At 39.4% G+C, this 17,916-nt stretch overlaps 1 protein-coding gene across 5 annotated transcripts in view; it reads left to right on the plus strand.

Moving 5' to 3' along the window:
* LOC126259942 (ADP-ribosylation factor 6) overlaps positions 1-17,916 on the plus strand; it is a 131,288-nt gene that overhangs the window by 96,704 nt on the left and 16,668 nt on the right. For all 5 annotated transcript variants that reach the window (XM_049957039.1, XM_049957038.1, XM_049957041.1 and 2 more), the window contains one exon: positions 12,631-12,829. In XM_049957039.1, the coding sequence (XP_049812996.1) occupies positions 12,631-12,829 (199 nt within the window). The remainder of the gene's footprint in view (positions 1-12,630; positions 12,830-17,916) is intronic.

Genomic DNA, 17,916 nt, shown 5'->3' on the forward strand with positions numbered 1-17,916 from the left:
TTCCCTCTTCAAGCTGGAAATCGTGGCATTTGTTTTCCTTGTGTTCATTGTTACTTCGTTGCTTATTGCCCAATCATATACTTCCTTGAAGGTTTAGTTCGCTTTCTTGGCAAGGTATTCTCTTGTTTTCCAGTGATTATGATATTGCTGTCATCAGCAAAGAGAATTGTTTCCCCATGATTAACACTGCTAGGAAAGCCATTGTTGTATGTCAGGAACACTACTGGTCCTAAAATGGTACCCTGAGGATTTCTTGTATTAATTTATTTTGATTCTGATAAGTGTTTTAGTAAAAGTTTGGACTTACTTGAGGTATGTGCTATGTCTACTCTTTGAACCCTACCTGCTAAGTATCATTGGGACCAATCATTATCTACCACTCTTGTTACTAATCCTTCTAGTTTATGTAGTAGAATCTTATGGTCAACAATATCAAAAGCCTTAGAGCAAGCTGTTAAAGCTCGTGAGCTCCATTCTTAGCTGCGGAATGCTTCCTGCTCTGCGGACCACTGCCACTCACTGTGAACAGTCATATGGCCCAGGGCATGTAGCATGGCAGGTGGCACTGCAAGCACTCTGATCTGTCCGCAATATCTTACAGGATTGCCAACATCATTCTCTTCACTTAGCATCTATCACACAGTGACATGCTATGTTGTGTAGTAGGAAGTTAAGGACATGAATAAGAAATAACTGTTTTAAGAGAAATTGCCTATGGTTATGGGGCATTTGAAATTATACTTCTTTTTAATATCAAGAACTGAAATATCGGGCATCACATTGTTTGCAACATTAATGTGAAGGTTGACCTGTGTTACGTCCTGAAGAAAAGATCGTTCCCTGGTTTTTACTCTTTTCATTGCTGAGAAAAGCTGCTCACAAGTATATGTATATCCAAACATGCACTCAGTCTGTGTGGCATTTTTGCGGAGCTTGGAAAATGTTTTTTGCCGTAATGAATGCTACCACTGTAACAAATTAAGCAAGTTGTTGTATCTGTCTTTCAGCAATGTTGAATTTTGGAAATCAATAACTTCCAACTAGTGTGACAATGGCAAATGTTCAGGTGAATCTGAGAAAGGAGAGCTGAATGATTTCATATCCATTTCAAAAATGGCGAGCTTAATCTTGTTTGAAAAGATATGATGAGCCGCTTTATCTTTGCTTGATAATCGCCGAAACTAGTACCTTCAGCTGGTTTTAAAGAAGCCAAATGATTAAAGAACGTTAAAATTCCATCACCCTCTGCCTCTCAAACAAGCAAAACTTTCTCATGAATGCCCAGATTTGGTCATGCATATCAACTATTAGCTGCTCTTTGCTCTGGAATGCCAGATTTAAATTATTCAGATGCATCATTATAACAGCTAAGAATACTAGGTCTTGATGTCCATTTTAAATCCTACACACACACACACACACACACACACACACACACACACACACAAACATTTCTTCCTCTTTCATTTGTAGAAAGAGTGATATTTCTTCACGAATGGGGAAGAAAACATTAAGAACTTTCCCTGACAAAGCCAAGGAACTGTGTTGTGGTAAGGTATGTCCCCATACACTGCTTCATCTACACCTATATGTACACTTATACTCCGCAAGCCACCCAATGGTGTGTGGCGGAGGGCACTTTACGTGCCACTGTCATTACCTCCCTTTCCTGTTCGTCGCATATGGTTCACAGGAAGAATGACTGCCGGAAAGCCTCCGTGCACTCTCAATTTTACATTCGTGATCTCCTTGGGAGGTATAAGTAGGGGGAAGCAATATATTTGATACCTCATCCAGAAACGCGCCCTCTCGAAACCTGGACAGCAAGCTACACCGCGATGCAGAGCGTCTCTCTTGCAGAGTCTGCCACTTGAGTTTGCTAAACATCTCCGTAATACTATCACGCTTACCAAATAACCCTGTGACGAAACACGCCGCTCTTTGGATCTTCTCTATCTCCTCTGTCAACACGACCTGGTATGGATCCCACACTGATGAGCAATACTCAAGTATAGGTCGAACGAGTGTTTTGTAAACCACCCGCTTTGTTGATGGACTACATTTTCTAAGGACTCTCCCAATGAATCTCAACCTGGCACCTGCCTAAGCAACAATTAATTTTATATGATCATTCCGCTTCAAATCGTTCCGCATGCATACTCCCAGATATTTTACAGAAGTAACTGCTACCAGTGTTTGTTCCGCTATCATATAATCATACAATAAAGGATCCTTCTTTCTATGTATTTGCGATATTTTACATTTGTCTATGTTCAGGGTCAGTTGCCACTCCCTGCACCAAGTGCCTATCCGCTGCAGATCTTCCTGCATTTCGCTGCAATTTTCTAATGCTGCAGCTTCTGTTTATACTACATCATCATCCGCAAAAAGCTGCATGGAACTTCCAACACTACCTACTAGGGCATTTATATATATATTGTGAAAAGCAATGGTCCCATAACTCTCCCCTGTGGCACGCCAGAGGTTACTTTGTAACGTCTGTAGAAGTCTCTCCATTGAGAACAACATGCTATGTTCTGTGTGCTAAAAACTCTTCAATCCTGCCACACAGCTGGTCTGATATCCCTTAGGCTCTTACTTTGTTTATCAAGCGACAGTGCGGAACTGTATCTAATGCCTTCCGGAAGCCAAAGAAAATGGCATCTACCTGGGAGCCTGTATCTAATATTTTCTGGGTCTCATGAACAAATAAAGCGAGTTGGGTCTCGCACGATCACTGTTTCTGGAATCCATGTTGATTCCTACAGAGTAGATTCTGGATTTCCAGAAATGACGACCCTTTTTGAAAACTGGAACTACCTGTGCTCTTTTCCAATCATTTGGAACCTTCCATTCCTCTAGAGACTTGCAGTACGCGGCTGTTAGAGGGGGGCCAAGTTCTTTGGCGTACTTCTTTTGGTATCCCATTAGGTCCCGTGAACTTTCTTCTGTTGAGTGATTTCAGTTGCTTTTATATTCCTTGGACACTTACTTCGATGTCAGCCATTTTTTTGTTCGTGCAAGGATTTAGAGAAGGGACCTCAGTGCAGCCTTCCTCTGTGAAACAGCTTTGAAAAAGGTGTTCAGTATTTCAGCTATACTCGTGTCATCCTCTGTTTCAATGCCATTATCGTCCCAGAGTGTCTGGAAATGCTGTTTCGATCCACTTACTGATTTAACGCAAGACCAGAACTTCATAGGATTTTCTATCTTCCATAAGTATCTTTGAGGAATCCTTCGAATTGCCGGCGACTTAAATCATGACGTGACACAAGAGTCACATGACATCACATCCCCTAGTTTCACTGTTTCAGCGTACAATTCATCTTGGTGAATGAAACAATGGACAGTGAAAATATCTTTCTCAAATTTGTTCTTGAGCTCATTTTAAACGAGAAGCAAAACCTTGATGACGCCTGATCGTTTGTGGTGCTGTTTGCGGCTACAGACCTTATCCCAAGGCAAATTCGTATTGTCCACTGATTCACAAACGGCTTCAAAAATATTAAGTCCTGTTGTAGTGTAATCAAGAGGTACCACATTCAAGAGTTTCCCAGTTACTTGCAGCTCTGTATTGACACCTCACACAAATATTGAAAGATGAGCACAGTCACATACGAGGGGTGTTCAGAAAGTAAGGTGACTTTTTCAAATTGCTCGGGCAACGTATGTTTGATTATCAATCTTTTTTTAAGTTATTATTATGTTGGTACACATGTCCCAAATATGTGTTAACTGTTTCGAGTGTACAGCGTGCTTAGTTTTTGACAGATAGGAAGGCATCTTTTAGTGTGCTTGGCAATTTTTGATTATTATAAAAAATGGGGCAAAGAATTTACATCAAATTTTGTGTGAAAAATGGAATCAAGTGCTCTAAAACACATGAAAAAAGTAAAAAAAAAAGTTTACAAGTCGTACAAACTCTTCCAAGATGGCCGAGAAGATGCCAGTGACAAAACTCGCTCTGGCGCCCCAGCACATCAACAACAGATGATGGTGTCGAAGCTGTGAAAAAAATTGTTTTGGAAAGTCGTCGAATTACCGTAAGAGACATTGCTAAGTATGTTGGCATATCCATTGGCTCGTGCCATGGAATTTTTTCGGATGTTTTGGACACGAGACGTGTGTCAGCGAATTTGTTGCAAAACTTCTCAATTTTGATCAGAAGAACTGTTGCATGTCACTTAGGAGCTCTTGAATGATGCCAATGATGATCCCGATTTGCTCAAAAGGGTCATAACTGGTGACAAAACACGGGTTTACGGTTATGACGTCGAAACTAAAAATGTCAGTTTAGCTCTGTTTCTTTCAGTTACCATGGCGTATTGAATTTCTGGTTGTACGGTCAATAAGGAGTGTTACATTCACATTATGTGCCGTCTGCGAGAAGCAATATGCAAAAAAGTCCGGAATTGTTGAAAAACAATTCATGGCTGTCGCATCACGACAATGCACCTGCTCATTCATCATTGCTTGTGAGATATTTTTTGGCCAAAAATGACAATCGTTCCTCAGCCACTATATTCACTGGATTTGGCCCCCTGTGACTTTTTCCTGTTCCCAAAACTGAAGAGGCCTATGAAAGGATTAGGGTTTTCAGTGATTGAGGAAATAAAAACTGCATCACTGGAAGTTCTCAAGGCTGTACCAAAAAGTGCTTAGAGGGTTGAGAGAAGCGTTGGTACAAGTGTATTGTATCTGAGGGGGATTACTTTGAAGAAGCCAGCTTGAATATTGATGAACAGATAAATATTTTTGCATAAATATATATAGTCACCTTACTTTTTGGACACATTTTGTATATCATCCTTCTCAATAAATACAAATGTATCCTCCAGTTGAGGCACAGGACTTCCCCAACTCAACTGACCATAGCTGCCACTGAACATAGATTGTTGCGTTAGTTACACTTAATGCGGCCATGATGCATTGAGTTTGCTTTCTCCCACCACATGGGCTCCGAACCAGGCACTGTTGGAACAGCGTGCCTTAGACAGATCTAAAAACATGTCTGTGACACACTTACCTTTGTGACGAGCACCTTTGAGAATGCTACTATGGCTGATTGCGTATACCTACCACTTCAGAGACCAAAACTTCAATTCACTGAAAAAGTTGTATTTATTCAAGTAATTCAGTAATCTCTCTCTCTCTCTCTCTCTCTCTCACTCAATCATAATTGATTCTGTTATTTTTTTTCGAATGGTGACAACAGGGAAGTTGGCTGGTACAACTCCTGCGTGTTTTAAATACTCTGGAAATATCCTGATGTGAAGGATTTATTTAGAATGTTTGTTAACCCTTTGCCTTACGATTTAAGTTCCGTTAGTATGAGCCATAAGTGGCTGCAAGATACAGATGCGCCTTACGATTCCTGGCACTTACACACACTAAGGCTGTGGTGCACTACGCCTGGTGGCGTTCGAAGTCGTGCAGACACCCTCGGGATTTGTAAGTACGTGTGTGAGATACCTGTAACGTGACATTTCTGCAGGTATCATAAATAATGATGATTAGTTGCCCATTGGAAACGAAACATTCATTGTCTCAAGTGCAACAGTATATTCACAAACATTTTATTTCCCTTTATAAGCAAACATACATTGATGAAATACATCTTAATAATAATATTCTCAACAATGCAATGATCTAAAACTGTATAATATTTTTTCAAAACATTCTGGGACCTGTTACATTAGTATGTTGGCAAACATATTTTCAAACGCAATGTCTTCGCAATGACATGTACACGAATTTAATAGTCTCCGATTGTATGATATTGTTCAAAACAATCTGGCACATGTAGTGCAACCCTGCACTCTTTGCATTTCCACGTTGTTACCTGCGTCGTTTGTGCTTTCTGCACACCACACAAGCTCTCGCAGGATTTACTTTTGATGGTGTTCGATCAATATGTTTGGGAAAATGTGCCCAATGTTGCGCGTGCTGTCTTTGTGGTATATCGCCGGATGCTAATCGTCCCTTCAGATTATATTCCGGTAAAGGTGTAGTTTTCAACGATGATTCTGCAATGAGAATCCTATATTCTCCATAGCTCTCTTTTTTGCTGCAGTGTATTTTGTAATACAAAATGTAAGTGTTAAATAAAGAAACATCAAATAGGTAAAAGAATATCTTGTGGTATCATTTCACACATTTTCTCATCACAGGGAAGCATGCGAGCATCTGATTTTGGCGATCAATTCCAATCATGCCTCTGTTGTATTCGACGACACATTTCGGTTTCCACAACGCTTGTGGAAAGGTGTGTCTGTGGCAATCATTTCTGCTGTTGAATGTTTTGTGGAAAGAATGTAAACGTCTCATTTATCTTTCCATTTTAGTACCAATATTCCATTACAACTCCTCACTGTATATTCTCCCTTCTTTAATTTTGCCTTCAGGAAGTCTGTGGGCATATTTTTTCTGTTTGAGCGCACTGTACCAGTCACATTAGTTTTATTGGTGAGGAGGGTTTTGAAAAGTTTCGGTGAAGAAAACCGGTATTTATAAATTTACAGTGTGCCCTTTGTGTAATACTGACTGTAATACTTCCAGAACTACACTTACAGAGAGACTACCACTAGCATCATGTTTGTCACTACCCGTGTATATCTTAAAATCATAGCAGTATCCTGATCTTGTTGTTGTTGTTGTTGTTGTTGTTGTGGTCTTCAGTCCTGAGACTGGTTTGATGCAGCTCTCCATGCTACTCTATCCTGTGCAAGCTTCTTCATCTCCCAGTACCTACTGCAACCTACATCCTTCTGAATCTGCTTAGTGTATTCATCTCTTGGTCTCCCTCTACGATTTTTACCCTCCACGCTGCCCTCCAATACTAAATTGGTGATCCCTTGATGCCTCAGAACATGTCCTACCAACCGATCCCGTCTTCTGGTCAAGTTGTGCCACAAACTTCTCTTCTCCCCAATCCTATTCAGTATTTCCTCATTAGTTATGTGATCTACCCATCTAATCTTCAGCATTCTTCTGTAGCACCACATTTTGAAAGCTTCTATTCTCTTCTTGTCCAAACTATTTATTGTCCATGTTTCACTTCCATACATGGCTACACTCCATACAAATACTTTCAGAAATGACTTCCTGACACTTAAATCTATACTCGATGTTAACAAATTTCTCTTCTTCAGAAAGGCTTTCCTTGCCATTGCCAGTCTACATTTTATATCCTCTCTACTTCGACCATCATCAGTTATTTTGCTCCCCAAATAGCAAAACTCCTTTACTACTTTAAGTGTCTCATTTCCTAATCTAATTCCCTCAGCATCACCCAACTTAATTTGACTACATTCCATTATCCTCGTTTTGCTTTTGTTGATGTTCATCGTATATCCTCCTTTCAAGATACTGTCCATTCCATTCAACTGCTCTTCCAAGTCCTTTGCTGTCTCTGACAGAATTACAATGTCATCGGCGAACCTCAAAATTTTTATTTCTTCTCCATGGATTTTAATTCCTACTCCGAATTTTTCTTTTGTTTCCTTCACTGCTTGCTCAATATACAGATTGAATAACATCGGGGAGAGGCTACAACCCTGTCTCACTCCCTTCCCAACCACTGCTTCCCTTTCATGCCCCTCGACTCTTATAACTGCCATGTGGTTTCTGTACAAATTGAAAATAGCCTTTCGCTCCCTGTATTTTACCCCTGCCACCTTTAGAATTTGAAAGAGAGTATTCCAGTCAACATTGTCAAAAGCTTTCTCTAAGTCTACAAATGCTAGAAACGTAGGTTTGCCTTTCCTTAATCTTTCTTCTAAGATAAGTCGTAAGGTCAGTATTGCCTCACGTGTTCCAGTGTTTCTATGGAATCCAAACTGATGTTCCCCGAGGTTGGCTTCTATTAGTTTTTCCATTCGTCTGTAAAGAATTCGTGTTAGTATTTTGCAGCTGTGGCTTATTAAACTGATGGTTCGGTAATTTTCACATCTGTCAACACCTGCTTTCTTTGGGATTGGAATTATTCTATTCTTCTTGAAGTCTGAGGGTATTTCGCCTGTTTCATACATCTTGCTCACCAGATGGTAGAGTTTTGTCAGGACTGGCTCTCCCAAGGCCGTCAGTAGTTCCGATGGAATGTTGTCTACTCCCGGGGCCTTGTTTCGACTCAGGTCTTTCAGTGCTCTGTCAAACTCTTCACGCAGTATCATATCTCCCATTTCATCTTCATCTACATCCTCTTCCATTTCCATAATATTGTCCTCAAGTACATCGCCCTTGTATAGACCCTCTATATACTCCTTCCACCCTTCTGCTTTCCCTTCTTTGCTTAGAACTGGGTTTCCATCTGAGCTCTTGATATTCATACAAGTCGTTCTCTTATCTCCAAAGGTCTCTTTAATTTTTCTGTAGGCAGTATCTATCTTACCCCTAGTGAGATAAGCCTCTACGTCCTTACATTTGTCCTCTAGCCATCCCTGCTTAGTCATTTTGCACTTCCTGTCGATCTCATTTTTGAGACGTTTGTATTCCTTTTTGCCTGCTTCACTTACTGCATTTTTATATTTTCTCCTTTCATCAATTAAATTCAATATTTCTTCTGTTACCCAAGGATTTCTACTAGACCTCGTCTTTTTACCTACTTGATCCTCTGCTGCCTTCACTACTTCATCCCTCAAAGCTACCCATTCTTCTTCTACTGTATTTCTTTCCCCCATTCCTGTCAATTGTTCCCTTATGCTCTCGCTGAAACTCTGTACAACCTCTGGTTCTTTCAGTTTATCCAGGTCCCATCTCATTAAATTCCCACCTTTTTGCAGTTTCTTCAGTTTTAATCTACAGGGCATAACCAATAGATTGTGGTCAGAGTCCACATCTGCCCCTGGAAATGTCTTAAAATTTAAAACCTGGTTCCTAAATCTCTGTCTCACCAGTATATAATCTATCTGATACCTTTTAGTATCTCCAGGATTCTTCCATGTATACAACCTTCTTTCATCTTGATCTTGACTCTCACAATTTATAAGTTTTAATACCAAACCTCGCTCTTTTTGATGGGTGAAATTGTTTGTTGATGGGTTAAATTTCATTAATGATTCATCAATGGCAATATTCTCTTGCATTGTGTACACTTCCTTAAATGTTTAATTGAACATATCTATGACTGCCCTTAGTTTGTACAGCTTATCTGTGTTGTTGGCTGAACTGTTATTCGCTAGATGCAAAAATCTACTTATGTGCAGAAATCTCCTGAATGGCACCTTCTTCCTAAATATTGGCGTTTCTGCAATGGCCCTCCTAGACCAATACATCTGAATCGACGGTTTCCTTACTTCAGCCATGATTATACATAGCACAATGTATTATTTTTATTTCGTTACAGACGATAGGAGACCACTTTTGGTCTATTTTTCGTCTCTTCTGTTCATTGTTGAGTACATCTTGTGCAAATCTATTCGTCTCAGTTAAGATGTTTTCCCAAAATGTACTATTAAATATTACATAGAAAACGCCTAATTCTCTTATGCTTGTACTCATGTGCTGTAAAGCTGCTTACTTTATTCCGGGAATTTCTGTATACATCCAGATTGTTGGTTCATTGTATTCCTTTTGCCACATCCACGACTCTGATTGTTGCTAGTAGGTTTGCTCTTCTTCGTCAGTATAATATTCAATCACTAGCCGCTTACACCATTTTCGTACAGCAGGTAAAACGTCGCTACCGCTGTCACTGCCGCTGTAAAAATATCCTGCAAAATCATTGTTGGCTATTCCACCACATGTCTCCCTTTCCTCGTGAACACGTTTGGTACACACCGTGAACATTGTGAATACTTTTGTAATGTCGGCAGGTCCAAATGCGGCGAAGAACACTTCGTGTATGCCACGTGTACTCGATCAGCTCCGCAATGTGTGAGACACGTTCTGGTTACATTTGGCGCGGCTGACCGACGACATCTCTCACACGACATGCGCTTGTTCGGCACGGTAAACGTACCACGTCTCTGATACGTCTAGTTGATGTTTGGCAGGGTCAGCACACTAAGTCTCTCACACAACATTGTAAGCTAAGGGGTTAAGGGGGCTTGCGTACTTCTTATGGACTTTTTATTTTTTAGTTTTTGTGCAATACTGACGTCTTCTACTGTGGTTGGTAATAACATCATTGTACTTAGCATGTAATTATGTACAGGCATTATATTTCTTTTAAGGGAATTTTTGCTGTAACTTCTCTCCAATACTTGAAAAATAATTCCTCTCACAGCAGGAGACCAGCTGAGTATATAAGAGTATTGAGAGCTGGATCAAATAAGTCTTCCAAATGAAACAAAACAATTAAGTGCCATTTCTTCTTCTCTTAGACACTCTTTGTCTCTCCCATATAATACTTAGACCTTGACTGGTGGAATTTTCTTGTGGTTGACTTAACATGTAAGTGCCTTCAATATCTGTGATTAAAAACTGATCTTTATGCTCACAACTCTGCTGGAAGTAAAGAGAAACAACTGTAGAGCTCAAAATTTTGAATTGTTTTTAAAACAAAATGGCCGATTTATTATGGCTGAATGGGTTAGTGGATTGTAAAGTAGTGTGGTTACACAAATATTCACTTGGTCCTAAATGACTGGACAAAGGATATTTAGTCCTTTCCTCAAGAACGTAACCAGACAAAAGTATAAGTATTAAAAGGGTATCACATTCTCACATTTCTTAAAGGTACTGAGATGGATTAGGATAAAAGATGTGCACACATCCGCCTCCCCCCCCTCCCCCACCTCTCTCTCTCTCTCTCTCTCTCTCTCTCTCTCTCTCTCTCTCTCTCTGCTTTTAAGGTACTCCGTAGCAATACAGCCCTCGTTTGCTATGACATTGCCGATGGAGTATTTGTCACGTGGGAAGAATTGGAACATTAGTATTCTTAGATTTAAAAAACGCATATACTAGTCTCCAGAGGAAGATGAACTGGTCATACATGAACAACGTGAATCCACAGAAGTTCTTGGCCAAGAAATGAAATTTGTTGTCATAGATACATAATGGCAGATGAGAATGATTTGAAACAAGAGATGTAGGAGGCCTTTATCTTTACTCCTATTAGTTATTGGTCCAGACTAAAAGATAAAATATATGAAGAAGACCGAGCATGAGGCAGACGTTCTCTCTTTTCATGTGATCAAGGAGAACATAGGGAAATTTTAATATTTAAAACAACTCCTTAATTATCACCAGAAAGCTAGTAAATCACTAAGTAATAACTAAGTAATTACCATCAACTGACGAACAGGACTGAACATTTTTGTGGAAGAAACCAGGCTCGAATCATACTCAAACCTAATGTGGGATTAATGTAGTGGAGGAAAACTTTATTCTTTAATGTTCACTCCTGAGGTTGGATTCCAGCAGTATGCCATTGTACTCTACTGCCTGTCTTCCGCTTCATTTCCACATCCAAAGTGCACTCCTGTCGGTCATATCTGCTGTTTGTATGGCTCCTGTAGAAAATATTTAAACGGTCTCCAACACTGACAAAGTGAGGTGGCGCAGTGGTTGTATTTGGGAGGATGATGGTTTAAATCCTCATCCTGCCATCCTGATTAGGTTGTCTGTGATTTCGCTAAATCGCTTCAGAAAAATGCCGGGATGGTTTCTTTGAAAGGGTACAGACAACTTCCTTCCTCATCCTTCGCTAATACAATGGGATCGATGACCTCGCTGTTTGGTCTCCTCCCCAAAATCGGCCAACCAACCAAACCAATATCGGTTCAGAGTTATAACTCGCAAAGTTGTTAATTGTCAGTGGCTAATTTATTATGCTTCACTCCTTTCAAACTTGCAGAGATAAAAGTTCTAGTTGAATGAATGTGGTTGCATCAAATCATGGTCTGATGATACACACTATGTGCATGTAGATGATTCTCCTTTCGCACATAGAAAGTACAGTGTTCAATTGGTTGTTGTATTGCTGTTTCCTATAACAGTGTTCTTGGTATATAATGATCAGGCACCCCCACATTTCTTAAAATAACATTTAATTATGCATCATATTTTGTTAAGCTTCATTGGTGGTCTACTACACATTCTTAAAATATGTGCAAGGTTAATGATATTTATAAGAAAAACAGTGCTCCAGCTTTTATAAGTCCTTGAGGCCAGAGGAAATGGAGGTTGTTGATATATTCTTCAGAGTAAGATGATTGGTAGTACAAGTAATGTGACTTTGTTGATTAACTGGGAGTTACCATCACATAACTTTCTGGTTAAGTCATTAATAGGTTTTCTGGAGAATTTGCATTGTGTGTGTTGTCACGTTTAAATATTCCCTTATGATTTTGTGTTAGTGGTGTAGCTCATTGCTGCATCATCTATTTGTACTTACCTTGTGTCGTGTGTTTATTCCATCCAGTAGTGAGTCATTTTAGTTTTTTTTTTTAACACTGTTAGCAGTCAAGCAGATGATGAGCATATTCCAGTTCTGGTTTACCAATCATTTTTCACATATTAGCATCATTATTAGAATTTTAGTTAACATTTTTATCGAAGTTACTGTAGATATAGCAATTCGATTCTTGCCATTTTGATAGGCTGGAGATAGTACAAGCAGTATTCAGATTTAATATTTATTGCAGCCAATATTGGGAACATTTCATGCAACTACAGTTTGAATTTCAGGATGTTGGAGGACAAGATAAAATACGTCCATTATGGAGACACTACTACACGGGCACGCAAGGTCTTATATTCGTTGTTGATTGTGCTGATAGAGACAGAATTGATGAAGCAAGACAAGAGCTTCATAGGATAATAAATGACAGGGAAATGAGAGATGCAATCATACTAATATTTGCAAATAAGCAGGACCTTCCAGATGGTAAGTTTGTGACAAAGTTGTTCACTGGTACAGAACAAAATAGTGGAAGGAGTAGATGTAGCCACATAATGAAACACACACACACACACACACACACATGCGAATTCCCACCAACTAACTTCTATTAATTATACACTGAGTGATGTAGTAAACAGTGTGAACAGTAGATACAGTATCACAGTGAAGTAATCCATAAGTCTTGTTAAACAGTAGAATGGCTGATGGGCCCAGCGCACTGGCTTGCATACAGCTGCTTTGCTCGCTGTCTGTGTTGACGTGAGGCAGTCTCTTAAGTCTGGCTGTGGAGGCATACACTGTTCAAAATTAATCGTCTTCACTTTATAGGGTTATAACAGTGTAGTTGAGATACTGAGCTGTAGATGAGCACATACCTCAACTATGTTTTAAATGGTTGCCTTAACTCCTTCCATTGTTTTTATGGTACTCATTACCTTCCAGTATTGAATTACTGGTAAAATAATAATTGTTAGTTTTTGTTGTATCGTGTTTATTACTATTATTATTATTATTATTATTGCAGTTGAAGGGTATTCAGATGCGTACTATAGTCTGTCGGTAAATTCCTGAGCAAGCAGTCAAGTCCCCACTCTGACTGGCCAGCTACATCCAGGATGCCTCTACGGCTGTTTAACATTGTTCCGCCGCCCTTATGCAATGCACGCTTTAAATCAGTGCCCTCACAGGGCGCACATACGTCTGGGCAGTGTTTATTTTTAGGTAAATGAGTTAACACTATACGGAATAAAGTAGTAGTTTGCCTTCTTCTGAAAAACAGCATTATAGACTAAATTACATTTAAATAGGACTGGACCTCATATGTTAGGATTCAAAAGTCTACTACAATATAATGCAATTAACCTGTAGAATTAAAAACTTAAGCCTTTGATGTGTTTCCACTAAAAGACAACTTTCCTTGTCATGTTGCAGTGAAACAATAATTCTTACTATACGAGGAATGTTCAAAAAGTAATGGGGAAATGGTAATTTTAGGTTGTATAGCTTTTTTTTGTCATTGTGTTGGTAAACATTTCTGAAAACTGTCTGTATGGAGTTAGGCATATCAGTTATTTAGTCTTTAGTCAGCTATCAAAGAGGTTGCATGTGTTTTGGTAGTAACAGGTGTTATGTGTGTTGCTTCAAAATGAGTAATTTGTATTAAATTTTGCTATAAGAATGCAATAAAGTGCATCAAAGTCTTAGAAATGCTAGATATTACTTTTGGTGCATCTACTAGGGGTAAAGTAAAACAAGAGTTTCCGAGCGGTATAAGTGTTTAGAAGAAGGCTGTGAAGACTTTGAAGATGTCTAGCATGCTGGGTGCTGCTGCACATCATTAAATGATGAAAGCATGGAAAAAGTGAAAGAAATGACTACGAATCACAATCAGAGTAGTTGCTGATGATGATGGCGTGTCAACTGGCTCATTTCATGAAATTGTTTCTGATGATTCGGGTGCACTGGTTCCAAAATTGTTGAACTTTGAACAAAAACAGTAGTGCATGCCAGTTGCCTAGGAGGTGCTAGATGAAGTCAACAACAATGCAGAACTACTGAAATGGGTGGTAACAGGTGATGCAGTCGTCCCAGCAGTAGCATTCTGGCTCTTAAAGATTGAAAAAAAAAAAAAAAAAAAAAAAAAAAAAATTTGATAAGTGCAGTTAAACATGAAGATTATCCTCACTATGTTCTTAGATTTGAACAGTATAGTGCCCCATGAGTTCTTGCCGCAAGATGAAAGGGTGTCCCCAAGTTTTGTTGATATAAAATAACTTTCCACCTTGCTTTTTTAATTTCCTTACTTCTATCGATTATTTGCATGACCACTCGATTACCACTTACAGAACTCTTCCAGATAAATCCCATTCCATGCAGACTCATGCTCACAAGATCTTTCTGTTCAGGAAAATTCATTTTTTGTATTTTATAGCAACAAGTGATTTGTGATGTGTGTGCAATGTTTTTTGATTTGTCATTGTTTCTCGAATTACCGATTTTGTAAAGCCATCTATAATGATGGGTTTCCTCCCAGAATTTGGGTGATCTTTCTTCCTGACTCCAGTAAACCATATGTTTTATTTTCATATTTTTTTCGAATGTGTCATATTGTCACTACTGTCCTTTGATTGTGACTGACAATATCAGCCAGCAGTTCTTTTTGTGTCCAAATGCTCCTTAGTTTACAAATACCTTGTCTCCATATTATATATATTTTCTTGTGATGTAGTACACTTATCTATCACTTCAGAATAAATAATATACAAATTGAACTGACTGACACTGGTAACTAAAATCACAGCAACTGAATTGACATAAATCACAGCAGGCTGCATTACACTGCTAGACAAGAAATGAACAACCAGTTAGTAGTGTGCCTGTAGGGCAATTGCAGGGTTCTTCCAGGAGGGGCCACTTTCCCACCAACAGCACTGCTCACTCAAGAGTTTGCCAACAGACTAAACATTATGATTGTTCTGAGTGGAGGTATTATAGTTCGAGAATTAAGTGTCCAGAGATGTAATTTTGTTACCTACCAAAGGCTTTTTCTTTACTTTGTGAATAACTCAATAATTTTTCATTATTTTTAGTTTTCTTTTTATGTGGAGTTTGTATTTTCTCTCTCTCTCTCTCTCTCTCTCTCTCTCTCTCTCTCTCTCTGTGTGTGTGTGTGTGTGTGTGTGTGTGTGTGTGTGTGTGTGTGTGTGTGTGTGTGTGTGTAAGAACAGTTACACCTTTTATGTAAATAAATTATATATTTTTAAGAACTTGAATATGTTCCACTAGAGAATTTTGATTCTAATTGATGTTACAAGACTGATTTCTCTTAAGTAAAGAAATACAGAAAAGCTATGATACTACTACAGTAAGTGCTAATGCAATATAGTGAAAAGTAAAACCAAAAGCAAAAGAATATTAGAAGGTTTGAAACTATCGTTTAATAATCACATTGCAAGAGGTGAAATAGAAGAAAGGAAAAGATTAGTGTGTTGCTGAAGGTGCAATAGAAAGAGCGACCATTTGGAGCATAAGGTCAAAACGGAAAACCTAATTAGGCACTAACTCTTAATGATAAAGTGGTGGTCAAGTGCCAGGCTGCAAATACGAAGGTCATGGATTCAATCATTAGTCACTTGCAGGATTTTAGTATGGTACTTACCACTTCTGTCGCCTCTGGCAAGGTGAGTTAATGTGAAAAATGCTGAGTTGCGCCATGGCTCAGATTCCAAGTTAACTGGTGAATGCCCTATAACTATATGCATAAGTCAATTCAACATCTACATCCATACTCCGCAAGCCACCTGACGGTGTGTGGCGGAGGGTACTTTGAGTACCTCTATCGGTTCTCCCTTCTCTTCCAATCTCGTATTGTTCGTGGAAAGAAAGATTGTCGGTATGCCGCTGTGTTGGCTCTAATCTCTCTGATTTTATCCTCATGGTCTCTTCGCGAGATATAAGTAGGAGGGAGCAATATACTGCTTGACTCCTCGGTGAAGGTATGTTCTCGAAACTTCAACAAAAGCCCATACCGAGCTACTGAGCGTCTCTCCTGCAAAGTCTTCCACTGGAGTTAGATGTATCATCTCCGTAACGCTTTTGCGATTACTAAATGATCCTGTAATGAAGCGCGCTGCTCTCCGTTGGATCTTCTCTATCTCTTCTATCAACCCTATCTGGTACGGATCCCACACTGGTGAGCAATATTCAAGCAGTGGGCGAACAAGTGTACCGTAACCTACTTCCTTTGTTTTCGGATTGCATTTCCTTGGGATTTTTTTCAATGAATCTCAGTCTGCCATCTGCTTTACCGACAATCAAATTCATATGATCATTCCATTTTAAATCACTCCTAAAGCCTACTCCCAGATAATTTATGGAATTAACTGCTTCCAGTTGCTGACCTGCAATATTGTAGCTAAATGATAAGGGATCTATCTTTCTATGTATTCGCAGCACATTACACTTGTCTACATTGAAATTTAATTGCCATTCCCTGCACCCTGTGTCATTTCGTTGCAGATCCTCCTGCATTTCAGTACAATTTTCCATTGTTACAACCTCTTGATATACCACAGCACCATCCACAAAAAGCCTCAGTGAACTTCTGATGTTATCCACAAGGTCATTTATGTATATTGTGAATAGCAACGGTCCTACAACACTCCCCTGCGGCACACCTGAAATCGCTCTTACTTCGGAAGACTTCTCTCCATTGAGAATGACATGCTGCGATCTGTTATCTAGGAACTCTTCAATCCAATCACACAATTGGTCTGATAGCCCATATGCTGTTACTTTGTTTATTAAACGACTGGGGGGAACTGTATTGAACGCTTTGCGGAAGTCAAGGAACACGGCATCTACCTGGGAACCCATATCTATGGCCCTTTGAGTATCTGGACGAATAGCGCGAGCTGGGTTTCACACGATTGTCTTTTTCGAAACCCATGCTGATTCCTACATAGTAGATTTCTAGTCTCCATAAGTCATTTTACTCGAACATAATACGTGTTCCAAAATTCTACAACTGATCGACATTAGAGATACAGGTCTATAGTTCTGCACATCTGTTCGACGTCCCTTCTTAAAAACTGGGATGACCTGTGCCCTTTTCCAATCCTTTGGAACATTACGCTCTTCTAGAGACTTACGGTACACCGCTGCAAGAAGGGGGCAAGTTCCTTCGCGTACTCTGTGTAAAATCGAAGTGGTATCCCATCAGGTCCAGCGGCCTTTCCTCTTTGGAGCGATTTTAATTGTTTCTCTATCCCTCTGTCATCTATTTTGATATCTGCCATTTTGTCATTTGTGCAACAATCTAGAGAGGGAACTACAGTGCAGTCTTCCTTTGTGAAACAGCTTTGGAAAAAGGCATGTAGTATTTCGGCCTTTAGTTTGTCATCCTCTGTTTCAGTACCATTTTGGTCACAGAGTGTCTGAACATTTTGTTTTGATCCACCTACCGCTTTGACATAACACCAAAATTTCTTAGGATTTTCTGCCAAGTCAGTACATAGAACTTTACTTTCAAATTCATTGAACGCCTCTCGCATAGCCCTCCTCACAGTACA

This window comes from Schistocerca nitens, chromosome 5, assembly GCF_023898315.1.
Source record: "Schistocerca nitens isolate TAMUIC-IGC-003100 chromosome 5, iqSchNite1.1, whole genome shotgun sequence".
NCBI lineage: Eukaryota > Metazoa > Arthropoda > Insecta > Orthoptera > Acrididae > Schistocerca > Schistocerca nitens.